General features: G+C 33.8%; 1 protein-coding gene across 1 annotated transcript; it reads right to left on the bottom strand.

The window, feature by feature from the left end:
• Positions 1–7,126: 7,126 nt before the first annotated feature.
• On the bottom strand, positions 7,127–19,128 carry LOC134721878 (uncharacterized). The gene is made up of 6 exons (XM_063585142.1): positions 18,717–19,128; positions 14,616–15,155; positions 13,554–13,718; positions 11,992–12,222; positions 11,379–11,528; positions 7,127–8,754 (listed from the first exon to the last, which is right to left on the bottom strand). The coding sequence occupies exons 1-6, from the start codon at positions 18,793–18,795 to the stop codon at positions 8,492–8,494; spliced, it is 1,428 nt and encodes a 475-aa protein (XP_063441212.1). The 5' UTR covers positions 18,796–19,128; the 3' UTR covers positions 7,127–8,491.
• Between the last annotated feature and the right edge of the window lie 56 nt (positions 19,129–19,184).

Raw genomic sequence — 19,184 nt, forward strand, 5'->3', positions numbered from 1 at the left:
TGTGTTGTTGTTTGTATCATTACTACCAGGACTATGTGTTGTTGTTTGTATCATTGCTACCAGGACTATGTGTTGTTGTTTGTATCATTACTACCAGAACTATGTGTTGTTGTTTGTATCATTGCTACCAGGACTATGTGTTGTTGTTTGTATCATTGTTACCAGAGCTATGTGTTGTTGTTTGTATCATTACTACCAGGACTATGTGTTGTTGTTTGTATCATTGCTACCAGGACTATGTGTTGTTGTTTGTATCATTGCTACCAGAACTATGTGTTGTTGTTTGTATCATTGCTACCAGGACTATGTGTTGTTGTTTGTATCATTACTACAAGGACTATGTTTTGTTGTTTGTATCATTGCTACCAGGACTATGTGTTGTTGTTTGTATCATTACTACAAGGACTATGTGTTGTTGTTTGTATCATTACTACCAGAACTATGTGTTGTTGTTTGTATCATTACTACCAGGACTATGTGTTGTTGTTTGTATCATTACTACCAGGACTATGTTTTGTTGTTTGTATCATTGCTACCAGGACTATGTGTTGTTGTCTGTATCATTACTACCAGGACTATGTGTTGTTGTTTGTATCATTGCTACCAGGACTATGTGTTGTTGTTTGTATCATTACTACCAGGACTATGTGTTGTTGTTTGTATCATTACTACCAGGACTATGTGTTGTTGTTTGTATCATTGCTACCAGGACTATGTGTTGTTGTTTGTATCATTGCTACCAGGACTATGTGTTGTTGTTTGTATCATTACTACCAGGACTATGTTTTGTTGTTTGTATCATTACTACCAGGACTATGTGTTGTTGTTTGTATCATTACTACCAGGACTATGTGTTGTTGTTTGTATCATTACTACCAGGACTATGTGTTGTTGTTTGTATCATTACTACCAGGACTATGTGTTGTTGTTTGTATCATTACTACCAGGACTATGTGTTGTTGTTTGTATCATTGCTACCAGGACTATGTGTTGTTGTTTGTATCATTGCTACCAGGACTATGTTTTGTTGTTTGTATCATTGCTACCAGGACTATGTGTTGTTGTTTGTATCATTACTACAAGAACTATGTGTTGTTGTTTGTATCATTACTACCAGGACTATGTGTTGTTGTTTGTATCATTACTACAAGAACTATGTGTTGTTGTTTGTATCATTGCTACCAGGACTATGTGTTGTTGTTTGTATCATTACTACAAGAACTATGTGTTGTTGTTTGTATCATTGCTACAAGGACTATGTGTTGTTGTTTGTATCATTGCTACAAGGACTATGTGTTGTTGTTTGTATCATTACTACCAGGACTATGTGTTGTTGTTTGTATCATTGCTACCAGGACTATGTGTTGTTGTTTGTATCATTACTACAAGGACTATGTGTTGTTGTTTGTATCATTGCTACCAGGACTATGTGTTGTTGTTTGTATCATTGCTACCAGGACTATGTGTTGTTGTTTGTATCATTACTACCAGGACTATGTGTTGTTGTTTGTATCATTACTACCAGGACTATGTGTTGTTGTTTGTATCATTACTACCAGGACTATGTGTTGTTGTTTGTATCATTACTACAAGGACTATGTGTTGTTGTTTGTATCATTACTACAAGGACTATGTTTTGTTGTTTGTATCATTGCTACCAGGACTATGTGTTGTTGTTTGTATCATTGCTACCAGGACTATGTGTTGTTGTTTGTATCATTACTACCAGGACTATGTGTTGTTGTTTGTATCATTGCTACCAGAACTATGTGTTGTTGTTTGTATCATTGCTACCAGGACTATGTTTTGTTGTTTGTATCATTACTACCAGGACTATGTTTTGTTGTTTGTATCATTGCTACCAGGACTATGTGTTGTTGTTTGTATCATTGCTACCAGGACTATGTGTTGTTGTTTGTATCATTGCTACCAGGACTATGTGTTGTTGTTTGTATCATTGCTACCAGAACTATGTGTTGTTGTTTGTATCATTGCTACCAGAACTATGTGTTGTTGTTTGTATCATTGCTACCAGGACTATGTTTTGTTGTTTGTATCATTACTACCAGGACTATGTTTTGTTGTTTGTATCATTACTACCAGGACTATGTTTTGTTGTTTGTATCATTGCTACCAGGACTATGTTTTGTTGTTTGTATCATTGCTACCAGGACTATGTGTTGTTGTTTGTATCATTACTACCAGGACTATGTGTTGTTGTTTGTATCATTACTACCAGGACTATGTGTTGTTGTTTGTATCATTACTACCAGGACTATGTGTTGTTGTTTGTATCATTACTACCAGGACTATGTGTTGTTGTTTGTATCATTACTACAAGGACTATGTTTTGTTGTTTGTATCATGGCTACCAGGACTATGTTTTGTTGTTTGTATCATGGCTACCAGGACTATGTGTTGTTGTTTGTATCATTACTACCAGGACTATGTGTTGTTGTTTGTATCATTACTACCAGGACTATGTGTTGTTGTTTGTATCATTGCTACCAGAACTATGTGTTGTTGTTTGTATCATTGCTACCAGGACTATGTGTTGTTGTTTGTATCATTGCTTCCAGGACTATGTTTTGTTGTTTGTATCATTGCTACCAGGACTATGTGTTGTTGTTTGTATCATTGCTACCAGGACTATGTGTTGTTGTTTGTATCATTGCTACCAGGACTATGTGTTGTTGTTTGTATCATTGCTACCAGAACTATGTGTTGTTGTTTGTATCATTGCTACCAGAACTATGTGTTGTTGTTTGTATCATTGCTACCAGGACTATGTTTTGTTGTTTGTATCATTACTACCAGGACTATGTTTTGTTGTTTGTATCATTACTACCAGGACTATGTTTTGTTGTTTGTATCATTGCTACCAGGACTATGTGTTGTTGTTTGTATCATTACTACCAGGACTATGTTTTGTTGTTTGTATCATTACTACCAGGACTATGTGTTGTTGTTTGTATCATTACTACCAGGACTATGTGTTGTTGTTTGTATCATTACTACCAGGACTATGTGTTGTTGTTTGTATCATTACTACCAGAACTATGTGTTGTTGTTTGTATCATTACTACCAGGACTATGTGTTGTTGTTTGTATCATTGCTACCAGAACTATGTGTTGTTGTTTGTATCATTACTACCAGAACTATGTGTTGTTGTTTGTATCATAACTACCAGGACTATGTGTTGTTGTTTGTATCATTACTACCAGGACTATGTTTTGTTGTTTGTATCATTACTACCAGGACTATGTGTTGTTGTTTGTATCATTACTACCAGAACTATGTGTTGTTGTTTGTATCATTACTACCAGGACTATGTGTTGTTGTTTGTATCATTGCTACCAGAACTATGTGTTGTTGTTTGTATCATTACTACCAGGACTATGTGTTGTTGTTTGTATCATTACTACCAGAACTATGTGTTGTTGTTTGTATCATTACTACCAGGACTATGTTTTGTTGTTTGTATCATTACTACCAGGACTATGTGTTGTTGTTTGTATCATTACTACAAGGACTATGTGTTGTTGTTTGTATCATTACTACCAGAACTATGTGTTGTTGTTTGTATCATTACTACCAGGACTATGTTTTGTTGTTTGTATCATTACTACCAGAACTATGTGTTGTTGTTTGTATCATTACTACCAGGACTATGTTTTGTTGTCTGTATCATTACTACCAGAACTATGTGTTGTTGTTTGTATCATTACTACAAGGACTATGTGTTGTTGTTTGTATCATTACTACCAGGACTATGTGTTGTTGTCTGTATCATTACTTCCAGGACTATGTTTTGTTGTTTGTATCATTACTACCAGAACTATGTGTTGTTGTTTGTATCATTGCTACCAGGACTATGTGTTGTTGTTTGTATCATTGCTATCAGGACTATGTTTTGTTGTTTGTATCATTACTACCAGGACTATGTTTTGTTGTTTGTATCATTACTACCAGGACTATGTGTTGTTGTTTGTATCATTACTACCAGGACTACGTGTTGTTGTTTGTATCATTGCTACCAGGACTATGTGTTGTTGTTTGTATCATTGGTCATCTTGTTTAGTTTCGGAGGAGTTCGGGTGTTGGTGTTGTTTGTATCATTGGTCATCTTGTTTTGTTTCGGAGGAGTTCGGGTGTTGGTGTTGTTTGTATCATTGGTCATCTTGTTTTGTTTCGGAGGAGTTCGGGTGTTGGTGTTGTTTGTATCATTGGTCATCTTGTTTTGTTTCGGAGGAGTTCGGGTGTTGGTGTTGTTTGTATCATTGGTCATCTTGTTTTGTTTCGGAGGAGTTCGGGTGTTGGTGTTGTTTGTATCATTAGTCATCTTGTTTTGTTTCGGAGGAGTTCGGGTGTTGGTGTTGTTTGTATCATTGGTCATCTTGTTTAGTTTCGGAGGAGTTCGGGTGTTGGTGTTGTTTGTATCATTGGTCATCTTGTTTTGTTTCGGAGGAGTTCGGATGTTGGTGTTGTTTGTTTCATTGATCATCTTGTTTTGTTTCGGAGGAGTTCGGGTGGTGGTGTTGTATTTTCTTGCTTTTCAATTAATTTATACATTGTACTTGAATTACAAAGTGATGTGTGCTAAATATGGAACCGACTGCTCAAGTTACTCTGTTAACCCTTCCAGAGCACTGGGGGACATCTCGTAGTTTGGCAGGGTTCCCTTGCAAAGTTTTAGTTTTTCGTGTAGTGTTTTGTAAATTGTTGTTAGCCTTTTCGTAGTTTTTCGTTTTTGTCATGATAAATTCCGTCTAGTTTCGACTTGAAAGTTTTGATACTTCCTTTAGTATCTTCCGACTCATTACTCTAAGTTTATTATGGTTCATCTGTATTAAAGGAAATTTAACTACTGGCGCATTAAGAACAATCGAAGATCCATAAAAGAACAAAACATAGAAGCTATCATTTCACACTGAACCAATCAAAGGAAATGCCAAGAGAAATATACCATTTGTAAAAGATGTTAAAGTCCTAAAAGGTCAAAAATGTATTGAAATAATTTATTCACTGTAAAAGATGTAAACGTCCTTAAAGGTCAAAAAGTTATTATATCATTCAATTCTGGTTGAGAAATGAAGTACAACTATATAGTTTGAGAATGTTATTTAAATGAGCTGCACTCTTTCTCAATGAAACATTATTGTTAAATATCGGCGCTGATAATCCTTTTTACAATAGACATTTAAATCTTCAGTTTGTGACAAATACCAATACGTAGATACAGGATAATGCTTTGTCTTTCAGTATCTATACATATGAATACTAAGTATAAACCTTATTTACTCCTATTGGTATCATATATAGGTATAAGAAGATGTGGTATGAGTGCATGCCAATGAGACAACTCTCTATCCAAGTCACAATTTATAAAAGTAAACCATTATAGGTCAAGGTATATGTCATTTCAACCGTTTGAAGGAACTGAATTAGATTGAAATTAATTTCTTCTAGTTGTCTGCCCATAGCTTCCAGCGCTTCATGGGATATGACCATTCAGCACGACAGGGCCGACTAGATTAGACGTGTTTTCCCAGTTAAAATTTGTATCTTGCTTTATGAATTTATTTGATGTTATAAATGATTACTGACTATATTTTGTCGACATGCTATTTTGTATCATAATGTGCAATAAAAATCAGCACATGTGGCACTATCGTGTGGGTATTCAATTTGAACTTTAGTTTGGTTTTTATTAGTGTTATGTGTATATAGTTGGGTAGTCTATGGACGTTATTAATGGTAGAAAAAATGTATAGGTCCCCAACACGTTGTCCCATCGGCACTCGTACCACATCTTAGATCTTATTTCTGCTGACTTAATAAATGATGAATCTTCCATTTTTTCTGGGATTTTAATAATCAGTGCTCATATATCAATAATAATTGGAAAAGTATTATTGATTGTCTACGAATCCCAGCAATCCGACAGTTTTAATTGAAGATTAACTCAACCTTGTGCAAACGGCTTATGTGACAGAGTAACTTGTCTACCTCGCATTTACCAATCAAAATCCGGAATTTTGACATGAAGTATAATAATATCTATTGTTGTATATCTAAAACGTTGCTCTCTCCCCAAATTACCCTCGCACCTTAAAAGAACCCACGCACCTTAAAAGAACCCATAAATTGAAAACCTAAATTACAACAAAATACAGACAAATTCATATCTAAAAACAAACTTTAAGAGGAATACAAATGTCAGGTTGTTATTCATTTTCTGTGATGCATAAAACATCAGATCTGGGGACATATAGTAAAACACCTTGAGTTTACCAGTTTAAACAGAATTTTATGGCATTTAATGTATAATACTCATATGGTCTGGAACATAATATACATGGCGTAAATATATTTCTGTAGAATTCTGAAAGACAACATTTGTCACAATTCGATGGGAAAAAAAGAAAAAAAACACGTTTTCACATGACGTAGAAAAATAAGAAAGTTTTATTTTTGAGATGTTTGTCATTTTCAGATTAATGAGTTGTTTTTTAGTAATAGAATAAAAACCCCTTACTGTATATTGGAAATATGTGTTATTTCAAGATGGCTTTTTTCATTGAAATGCAACAAGCGTTTGTTTTCAAGGAATGTAAAGTAAAATAACCACAGATATTTGCTGTCAAGGAATGTTAAATAAAATATACCAAAATACACAAAAAGTAAAGTATGCTCAATTTGAATCATACAACTAAAAAATAACCTCCTCCTTTCTGGTTCCAAATTCTCATAACACCCACATTTAAGTTATAAAGAAAGAGAGAGGTAACTAAGACTAAGAGGGCAATACCAGTATAAACGTTATACAAAACAGTTGATTTCAATTTTCCTATCGATTGGATAACAATGAAACAATAAAGCGAGAGAATATAGCTACGACCACATTAAAACTAGACTAAGTATATTTGTGACATTCTTTCACCGGCGAGATTAAACGTAACGACCATCATTTTCTATCTTAACATGAAATAATTAATCTTATTTCTTAGTTGTGATTAGATCATCGAGTCAACCAGCTAGTTCAATATAAGAATTGTTTTTATTTAGCATTAACAAGTGATGAATCAATTTACATTTTTACAATTTATTCGTCCATTTGCACATGCTGCTTAAATCAAGATCGAATATATATTCTTAGGTTCAGTTTAGAAATGTTTGTCAGATGTTCGAACATGTATTTTTTCCCCTACAATACAGGGCAATATATATTGCCCCATAACAACTATTTTCTCTTTCGTATAAGACTATTTGTAATAGTATAGCTCATAAAATGTCCTTTATCCCAATTTAAACATATTCTTGATGTCTTTTCTTTCGATTTGAGACCCAAATAATTGCAATGCAAATTCAAGGTAAAAGTTAGATGTTTCCCGCCATTTAAATGTCTCGAAAAGGAGCCCTTTAACCTACCAATCATGTCAATATTTGAGCCTATTGTTTGGTTCCTTAAATAATTCTCTTTTCACTTAATTTTAAAATTCGAGATGATATTTTAGTACACCTTTAACACTTATTGACAAATATAGTTTGCTGTGTATTTGCTGCCTTCGTGTTGTCTTGGATGGAGGTTCTCCTGTGCGGATTCAGCCATTTTTTAAAGGAAAATTCTCATCCCAGGATAAAGGGGGCGGTCCAACCATTTGTCCCCATTCAAACCCATAGATCGTCAGGAAAAAGAGAGGGTTTCTAATCCCTGGACCCCTGGTTCCGCCACTGTTATCTCCGTGCACTCCGCCTTCCTCCGCCCATAAAACCTGGTCGTCACGAAATAACCAAAAGTGCAAGAAGTGACGTTAAGCACCTAAATAGTCAATCAGTAAGTTTGTATCGTTTGTATCATACCATACCTGGTAAACTACATCTAAGTAAATTTATATCGCAAATTTCCTTTTAATATAAGCTTCAATTTAATCTCAAAATGCACTTGTCGTATCAACTTTTCCTGAGAAAGATTACATGACATTTTATAAGATATATACAGTATTATACATATTATAAAGTAAGGATATACTAAGTGCATGTATTCAAAATAAAAAGACAACATGTTTTCGCAACAAACCCAATACAATCGTTATTATCTTGAATCCAGTATCAATGTGTATTCCGCATACATACACACTTTCATTCCCACACGTAAATCATTCAATTATCATGCTTTAAACTCACATACATGTACGTATAAACATGTTCAAATTTTCTTACCAACATAAAATTACTACATGTACTATATATCAGAAATATTTTTGAAACGAAGTTGATAGCAATATCCTTCAAGCTAAAGCAACCAGCTGAAAACAAGTTGCGTGTAAATACTTTGAATAACTTCAAATACTAATTTGAATACACTATTGTCTGTTCCCTTTAATCACATATTCAATGTGAAATTAAATAAAGTCAAATAAAATATTGAAGACATATCGTAACCTTCCTTTCTAGAACTGGTTTTGCTATCATAAATTTGATTACTGTTTATCGTTGCTCACGTAAATGAGATCCATCAGCCGACAACAGTCTCATCCAATTGTTTGCAAGATTCACTGAATCTGTTTCAACTTGGGGATTTGGTGGCGCATTTGAGACATTCTTCGCGTTATTCCTTGGATAGAAATCAAACGGTTGTGCCAATCGTTGTTCAAATGAACCCGGAGTTGTGGGTACTCCATTTGGAATACTACCTCGGCCATTTGGAAAGGGTGCAACTTGTCCAGATTTAATAGACTTTCGAGGACCTCCTAATAAATAAAAGATACAATTGTCATTAGGAATGTTATATATTATTGCTAAGAGAATATAGACCTGTAACTTATTACAAGCAATATAGGTATTTAGCGGTAAAAATTAGAAAAAATAAATATAAAGTAAAACTGACCAGCCATGACCTGCTATCTTCTGATGGCTTTCAAATATCCATACTATTAAACAAGAAGACCTCATTTTGTGTGTCGCTTCTCTTCCTTCCACGATAAATTAATCATCATACCTCTGTGTTCTATAGGTAACATGCATAGTCGCATGTCACCCATTCTTATGATTATTCAGATTGAGTTATTTTGGAGAAAAACGACAATTCTGCATCTCGGGATTTCATGTTTTTAAGCCCGGGATTTCGGGATCAGTACCGACTAAGGCTAATTTGAGGGGTGGTCCCACCCCTCAAATTAGCCTTAGTCGGTCTTAGTCATTTGTACAAGATTCATGTCCTACCATTGACATGTTAATAAGGTTCTCAAAAGAAAAATCACTGATGGATAGTCCTAGAAGCATATTTTATTAGACTAATAATGGTCTATTTATAAGCAGTTACATTTATTTCATGTTTGAAATGGTACAAATCTTTAATTTAATTTGACTTTTACCAAAAGATGCATTGTAGTGAAGTAGAAGAATACTTGTGGTCTGAGGTCAGACTTACGAAAAAAAATTGAATTTAAAAGAAGGAAACAAATATCGGACTTTGGAAAAAGGGGAGAGGGCTTTTGATACCTTTTATGAAATTCTCCTTACTTAATATCTTTTACAAAAAAATCCTCCTACAACAGTTCACATGCTGTTTATGACCGCGATTACGCGGGTGTGTTCTAGTAAATATAAATATAACGAGATACGTGTTTTCATCTTTATTTTATCGTTACCTTTTTAAACGTTCGTGGATGTTTGTATCCGTTTCATTCCATATATCATGGGAACTAAATATTTTTTTATCTTCAACAAATTTTACAAAGTTATCGGTGTTTGTAGGCGTTCATGTTTCTCAATCTAAAGTTGCCTACACTGTATGTAATGTTCTTGTGAAATGTTGTTTGGTCTTTTTGTCTTCTTTTTTCTCGATCATACTTATCTGTGTTCCTTAAACTTCTGTTTTTATGAAAGCCCCAATGTTTCTTTTCTTCTCTTTTTATACGCAATTCTGTATGTTTTTACAACTACTATGCAATGGACAGAATCCAGCGGCATGCAATCATTAATATTCCCACGAGAAACTGCATTCTATCGATGGGATTATTTTTGTCATGCAAATATTCATTTGCAACTAAGAAACGCAATATTTTTGTTGAAAGTGAAAATTTGCATTCAAAGGAAAAAAATAATGTCATATAAGTATTTTGAACTGGAAAAGCCGTGCAGTCTTTTCTTTTGGTTCCAAAATTTGATTGCGAACATATTTTGTGCATCAGAAAGGTTTTGATGAATATGTTATATTGAATTGGAATCTCTTATTATTTCCAATGGTTTCTTCATATGCAAAAGGATTAATGCTGTTTTTCACAGATGTTAATCATTTCAAGCACAATACCTTCTATTAACACGATATGTACGAGAATGTGACAGGAAATGTAATATAGCAAATCAGAAAGTTTTATATAGGCAGAAGTATTTATTGCATTTAGATGTAGTTGTGAGAAATGCAATTTATTTTAAGCCGTTTTTTAAAATTTCAAGTACATTTACTTGTTATATTTTGCAGCCCCTAAAACTTCTGTTCAACTTATAGCACTAATGAGTACCGGAGTATATTCCCAAGTTTAATTATAAACAATGCACTCGTAAGCAATGGTAGTAGTAGAACACGAAAACCATTATTGTGCCTGATCTCCCGTTTAATTTTAGTTGATTGTTTTAATGACGGTTGACACTTAATTTTTAACAAGGCTATGGTCACTCTTTCAGCAACACTCAGAGTATGTGCCATCTTGGTTTCTTCTTACTTATATACTAAGCAAATCGGTATTAGGTATCTTAATAACATAGCTATCTTTCAGAGAAATGCAAGCATGTATTTTATTACCAGGGGGCTTTAATAGCGAACTACACGTATATAATATTAGTACAATATGAGTGTTGATTATCATTGAATGACGTGATGATTCCTGTCCTTCGGTCTCTGGTGAAAAGGTGTCATACCACATTTCCTTATTTATAAAATGATAGCCACATTGTTTTTGTGACCGTTTGTAATTAAATAATAATATATTGATAACCGACGAAGAAACTTATTTCTAAAATCCAAAAGCCAATATATCAGACCAATGACATATTAGGTACAGTGTTCGAGCACCTGAAGTATGGGGAAATATAGCTGGAGCAAAAAGAAATATGTTGATTTGTAATATAGGCTATCAAATGAATAATTATGAACTTTTAAAAAAGTGAGGAATAAATGTAAATAGAGGTTCACCTTCAACTGCTGTGGTTGACGACATACATGGACATATTTGTGATATAAAGCTCTTCTTACGAGGAGGCTGATATGGACAAAATGGATCTGATATGTCCAATTTTAATCCATTCTTATTAGGACGGACAGAACCATTTTGAGATGGATATACCCCTGGTGCATGCCTTATACTATGCTCACCATGGAGACTATCCGGATATCCGGAAACTGAATACGGACCGGGTAGGCCAAGTGGAGAGAACTCGGACATGTCTTGTGAAATAAGAGAGCCTCGTTGTAACCTCGCAGCTTTCCAAGCAGCAGCCCCTGTTGGGCTCATAGTTGATGGTCCTACAAGGAAAAGGAAAACACATAAGTAAACTTCCATTGATATTTGTCTTTCAAAATATACAATCATCCATATTTTAGAATTTATACACCTTTTAACCATTTCAATAAAAAGTAATCCAAATTTTTTTAAAATTACTAGTTTATACACAATTTTAGTCTTTTTCAAGCATTACAGTAAAATCAAAAGTCGACTTAGTAAAATGATTTTTTTATGATTCAAATTTAACATTGAAATATTACTTTAATATTTATAAGAAAAATATTCATCTCAATATAAAACAAGATTATATACACTGACCAACCAGCAGACTATCATGCTCAAAAGCCGATGTTAAACAAAGTTTATAGTAATATGACATGAAACAGTTAGGGTTGATAGCGTTTCTATTTTTTTTAATTAAGCTTTTATTCAAACTAGACATACGATATCACATTTTATGTATGCATAACGTGTAATTCCTACCTGGAAAGCATGCACGACATTTAAGACAAGGACACAGATTTCCACATTTAACCCAACATGGATAGTTACGACATCTTCCAAGCCGCCAAGGGAGATAAGCTGGTTTCCAGCAACACCACAACAGTAGCGCCACCCCTAACACGCCACCTACAGCAGCATACAAGGGAGTTAAATCTGGTCTGAAAGGTGGAGGGGCAAGGGTTGTGGTAGTAGTTGTCGTTGTTGGCTTTCCTGTCATTAAAAATATCAAATGCTATTTCAGTTTCATAAACATGTATCATATTTAACAATATATAACAAAATACCGAACTCTTCGGGAAATTCGAAGATAAAAACGCAAGACTTTATCAATCATTTATTGCAGAAAGAAGTTTTCGAAAAAGCTTTATAACTGAAAGCTTTAATCTTTAATCGTATTTTATTTCAGTTTACATAATAATAAGCTGTCTGATGTTATATTCAGCTATGAAATGGACATGTCATTCACATTCAAGCACTTTCCCATAAGGTGTAAGATCGCTTGCTCTTCATTGGAGCCTTTTAAATCTGGTCAAGAAAGAACAGCAAAACTTTTCTATTTTGATTTAGGGGTTGAAAGTTTTCAAACTTTAAAGTGTCGCTATTGGCTGTATGGAAATTTCAATTGATTGCCCCTACCCCTCAGTTTCCTCTTTGGTGTATTCTTCCTTTTGTATAGTAATTTGCATAGTTACTTTGTAATATTCAATGCAAGTAGCTATTTTTCCTTTATCAAAATGAAACTTAAAATTACTGTAAGACTACAATTTTATGGGTTTGACATTTAAATTATTCTGAAGAAGACGCATTAAAAAATAATCACTTAAGACTAGTTACATAAATAGAACAATTCAAATGATCGATGTGAAACCATAGGTAAAGGCTTATGTCTGTTCGGTCGTTGCCATTAAACTATTTCAATTTCTGTAGTGAATTTCTTTTTTATCGAATGAAATAACATTTTCTCTGTATAATCTGTTCAATAAAGTCAATACAGTATAAAGTGTACATTTACTGCGACGAAATATCTTATATCTTAATATCATTATTCTGAACACGGGCAAATTGTATATTGACAATAAATGCTTTTGAATGGGGACATATGGATGAATTCCAACTCTTATCTTGGGTTGAAAACTCCGTTTAAAAATGTCTGGATCCTCCCCTGCTGAATCGTAACCCGAAGCAATTATAAGATATTAAACCAACTGAAAAATGTAGGCTTTGAGAGAGTTCTCTAATTGGCATTTATAACACATATTCTTTTTTATTTTCATAAGCAGACTAGAAACCAACCGAACATCCAAATAAAGTTACCATGGCCACTGCATTTGTTTAAGCAGTTTACATTACCACACTGACAGAAACGCAACTGGATAGGCAAATTATCACACTAATCTGTACCGATATAGGCTCAAAATGTCCTTCTTATACCCATGGTGGTGCTCATTATTAAAGGAGGCTCATACAGAGACAGGAACAAGAACACAATAAGTTAGTCCAATAAGTTTTTCAACACATATTTTAACTCTACAGATACTTACTAAAACAGTTTGCAGGTGCTTGTCTGGACACGTCGGTGTTGTCACGTGGGTAAACATCTGACGCACAATTCCGAGAGAACCAAAAGTCACATTTCAAGGAATCGTCTAAACATCTTTTACTGTCGTTACATTTCAAAGATACCTTGTCGATGGTCTCATTACATTCTTAAAAGATAAAAAAAGAAGATCTAAACTCGATTGAAGAAAAGTTTAAAATATACCAAATGATAGATTTACACATTTTTTCAAAAATATACAAGAATGACCTGTTTTTGTAAGTTTAAGTTAGGTTTTTATAATTGCCTTGTACGCGAGAAATATCTCAAGCTGAAATCACATGGGATCACACCTATTGTAATGATAAAGATAGTTACAGTGCAAATGCTTTCGTACATTCCGTTGCCAATGTAACATGATTTGTTTGAGTTTTAACGGTCATTGCTATGCTGATCAATTAGACATTTAATCAATAAGATATTACACAACTCTTGTTCAAAAGTAAGAACTTGACTTCTTGGGTAAGCAGAGTCTTCAAATCGTCAAGATCGGAAATCTACCTATTTTACGATTCTATATATTGCTATATTTAAAATACTTCTGATCAATAATTAAAAAAAAAACTTATAAAAAAGTTAGATGTTCATCGATGAGACAGTTACACAACGACACAACTTATGAAAAGTTCAACAGACTTTTCAACGATAGATATGTGTATCTATATCTATATGCAAATGTCTTTCTCTATTCTCTGTTCGAATAAGTTACGAATAAAAAACACCCAGTCAATAAAAGATTTGATATATATAGCAAATACAACTAATAGCAAAAACCAAACATTAAAAAACCTAAAATAAACCCAAACAATGCCAAAAATCACTAAGATTTGGCAATAAAACTGAAGAGATTTTGAACGTTCAACAAGCACATAGACATATGTATGGCTGAGTCACATTGTATAGCTGGCAATTTTTTCCCTTAATTTAATAAGACTATATATAGTAGCGTTAAGTGAGTACGAAATTATATTGATAGTTTTTCACTACCAGATTTTTAAGTATTTACCAAAATCATATGATGTAATGTCCATCTTGAAATAGACTGTCGGATACGGAAACGGATCTGGTGTTGTTGTAGGTGGAGACAATGTTGTATTTCCGGTTGCAGGCGGCAGTGATACTAGTGGATCGACTGTAGAAAAATCAGGATTACGATAGTCAATATAGAAATAAAATGTCATATATTCTCCTGTCCATTCTAAGTTTTGAGTAACTGCATCTGCACCACAGAAGACATATTTTTCGGCTGCATTTCTATCCATCCCATTGTAAATAATCACATAAGCTTTCCCGCACTTTGCAACCTCGTTCTCGGGTCTCACTACTGCTTGTTCTTTCAAGTGGAATTGGCGCATGTGTAAAGCCATGAATCGCTTTTCTCCAGTCGATGGCATACCCCTTACAACAATGATACATTCAAATTCTTGGCCTTTTAGAGTGTATGGAACGCCCACTACTCCTTTTTTGAATGTTGCAGCCCTGTCGAATTCTAAATAGGCTCCATAATCTGGTCCAACAACATGTCCACAATTTTCAGTTACAAAATCTGGTAAAAGAATTATTTGTAATTACAATGTGCATATAGATATAGAAAGATGTGGTATGAGTGCCAATGAGACAACTGTACATCCAAGTTACGATTTGTAAAAGTAAACCATTATAGGTCAAATGACGGAGTTTGGGATCAAACCGAACATCAAGATACAAAGGGCCCAAAAAAATGACTAGTGTTAAACAATTCAAACGGGAAAACTAACGGTCTTATCTATATATTAACAAGAAAGAGAAACATTTATGAACAATACCAACAAACGGCAACCACCGTATGAACATCATTTGATAGATATTACCTTTCGAATATTCATTCAGATTGGAATTTACATACTGTGTTATTATGATTATCACTGGATACTAATCTAATATATTTCGCGAATATACAGAAACCAATAATTCACACATTTTCTATAGCATTATTAGCAGACTTTGTCAAAATCACGAAATAAATACCAATGAAATTACAATTGTTCCCCAATCCACGAAATTTGTTACCAAGGGAAAACACGAATCCACAGTATAACGAAAAATGCCGAATTGGCGGAATTTGAATCATTTGTTTGTGAATAATTATTGACTAACAATTTAAGTGAAGTGGTTTTAAAGTAAAAATATGTACAAACGAAAAGTTGGGAATGATATGAGTTGAACATCGAAGCCAGATCTAAAATGAACAACAATAACTGTTAAAGGCCAATTTTGTCGAAGAAACATTCCTCGCTTGGTATATTGACAATTTGTAAATTCATAAGCTGATGATTAATTCAATGCATAGTGAATAATTCCTAGTGACCTAAAGCTAAGAATTTGGTGGTTGCTACATGTATCCCCGGGAAATAACACCGTCCCATCAACAATGATATAGATCTGTTACGGTAGTGCATGTACATCAATGTGAAATGTGTCGCAGTGATATACATGTAATATAAAACTCAGTTGCTGTAAGTCAATGTTAATTATGTTGCATTGGTATTAACCCAGACGCAATAACCATTAATGAATGTGAAATATTTCGAAATGGTATTAACTATGTAGTATTAAATCAATTAAAATAACATGTATGTCGCAGTGGTATGAACCTAGTCGTAGTTAATCTATTGGAAATACATGTATGTCGCAGTGGTATGAACCTTCTAGTATTTGATCACTTGAAATAACATGTATGTCGCAGTGGTACGAACCAAGTAGTATTTGATTAAATAAAATACATGCTTGTCGCAGTGGAATGAACCCAGTAGTATTTGTTCAAATTAAATACATATGTACATGTATGTCGCAGTGGTATGATTCTTGTAGAAATAACATGTATGTTACAGTGGTATAAACAAAAGTGTAGTTTATCAATGAGAAATGCATGTATGATAAAATGGTAAAAGTATGTGATCAATTAAAATACATGTTTGTCGCAGTGGTATAAATTTTGCTGTTGTAATGAATTGGAAATACATATATGTAGCAGTGGTATAAACATAGTCGTAATAAATTAATTAGAAATACATGTATGTCGCAGTGGTTTTGGCCAAGTTGTTGTTAACCAATTAGAAATACATGTATGTCGCAGTGGCAGTTTTGACCAATTTGTTGTTAATCAATTGGAAATACAAAAAAAAGTCATGTATGTCGCAGTGGACATGGTATACACCTAGTTGTATTAAATCCATTTGAAATAATGTATGTCGCAGTGGTATGACCCAAGTAAGTTTTATCTTTTATCAATAGGATATAGATAAATTTGAGAAAGGAAATAGGGAATGTGTCAAAGCGATAACAACCCGACCATAGAGCAGACAACAGCCGTAGGCCACCAATGGGTCTTCAATGTAGCGAGAAACTCCCGCATGTGGAGGCGGTCTTCAGCTGGCCCCTTAAAATATGTATACTAGTACAGTGATATTGGACGTCATACTAAACTTCGAATTATACCATTAACTAAAATTAAAAATCATACAAGACTAACAAAGGAGAGAGGCTCTTGACAAAATTGCGGCGGGGTTAAACATGTTTACGAGATCTCAACCCTCCCCCTTGGCCTATACCTCTAGCCAATGTAGAAAAGTAAACGCATAACAATACGTACATTACAATTCAGTTCAAGAGAAATCTGAGTCCGATGTCAGAAGATGTAACAAAAGAAAATAAATAAAACGACAATGATACATAAATAACAACAGACTACTAGCAGTTAACTGACATGCCAGCTCCAGACCTCAATTGAACTGATTGAAAGATTATGTCTTCATCATATGAATATCAGGTTCAATCCCTCCCGTTAGGGGTTTAGTATCATGCTATCCAAAAATATACGAGAAGAACATAACCCGTGTCATGCCAACAACTGTTTAAATTAAATGTGTTTAGGTCTGATGCAAAGACCCTATAAGTGAATCAATATTAAAGCCAAAATATGCTATGATATCTCTAATGACCTGACAACAGTATCGTAACTATATCCCTTCTTAATAAGTATGTTTAAAGGTTTTGTAAGCTTTTGAGGTGAATACAGACATTTTTGTGCTTTTTATGTAGATGTATGGCACAGTGGTATAATCATAGTCAAAGTTAATGAATTATAAATAGGGGTGTTAACTCAAAAGTATTTAATCAGTATGAAATATTTCGCAGAGGCATGCACCCATTGGTAGTTAATCAATGTGAAATATATTGCAATGGTATGAACCCAGTGGTAGTCAAGTGACTTGAAATGTGTCTCAGTGAAATAGGAAATTATGAATACTGAATGTCAAGGTAAATTTAAAAAGTTGAAAGTCCATAAAAACCTGACAAAATCTGATTTGATCATCCACATGAAAGAGTAACGATTTTTTTTTTATATTTATGGCTTGGAACAGGCGTTTAACGAAGAAAATTTTGGGTAAAATTTGGAATAAACCCCGCCATATTCTGTTTATGCATGTCTCAGGTCAATGGCCTGTAATTCGGTGGTAGTTCATGTAGTTGTTTGTTGCTAAATAACTAATTTGATTTGCGTTTTTTGTTTTGTGCATAACTAAGAATGCTAAGTGATTTTGTTCGAATTGTTTCCCATTTGTCATTTTTGGACCTTTAAAGCTTTGGCATTTTGCCCATTGTGGATTGAGGCCAAACAGTGACAAATAGTAGCTCACTTGTATGTCATTTGTTCTCTAGTGAAGAGTTGTCTTATTAGCAATTACACACATCAACATGTACTGAATACGAACAATTAGTTTATAAAAAAGTAAGGAGATGCGATATGATTATCAACACGGCAACTTTCAATATAAAGTAATATGGCGAGGTTATGAACCACGATTACAGATCATCAACGGACGCCAATCAACAATACGCAAACCCTATATACAGTTGGTTTTAAAAGCATCTTTATATCAAGGCGAGTTTTCATACTCACCACTTTTAATTAGAACTTTATAGTCCCTAAAATTTCAAATACCAAAATAAAGTAACTTTTCAATTAATCGAAATGCCTTGATGTTTGTAATTAATTTCTGAGTTAAAACGATATAGACAATGTATATTTTACTGTTTCTATGTATGAACGTATACAAATACTTACGTCGACTATTACCAGCATATGTAACAATTGGTACAGTTGTCAAAACCATTAAAATACATAATAATCCTATATATTCCATTTTTTATACTACTGCTATGTATATTGTTTTAGTTTTAATTTCCTTAAAACAAGTTCCAAAAGAGCATTTGACCGAAAATTTAGAGCCGTTTAAACTAATAATCAGAAAACTTCTTTTGGATTTGGTGTTTTGGATTCACTCCATAGCGACGACCATGTTTGAGATTTGTTCCCATCATGCAACAAAACGTAGAGCGTAAAACTTTCGGTCCAGTGTAGGATGAAGTTCTGTCAATGACAACATCACATCTTGGATACGAACGAAATTATTTACGAAACAAAATCTTCTGCGCTACAAATATGTCATATTTAGAGGTTTCCGAAAGGATCGGTACTGTAGAGAATAAAACACATAGCAAAATCATAGATGATGTTTTCATAATTAATATC

The sequence above is a fragment of the Mytilus trossulus genome, chromosome 6 (genome assembly GCF_036588685.1).
Source record: "Mytilus trossulus isolate FHL-02 chromosome 6, PNRI_Mtr1.1.1.hap1, whole genome shotgun sequence".
In the NCBI taxonomy this organism is placed as follows: Eukaryota; Metazoa; Mollusca; class Bivalvia; order Mytilida; family Mytilidae; genus Mytilus; species Mytilus trossulus.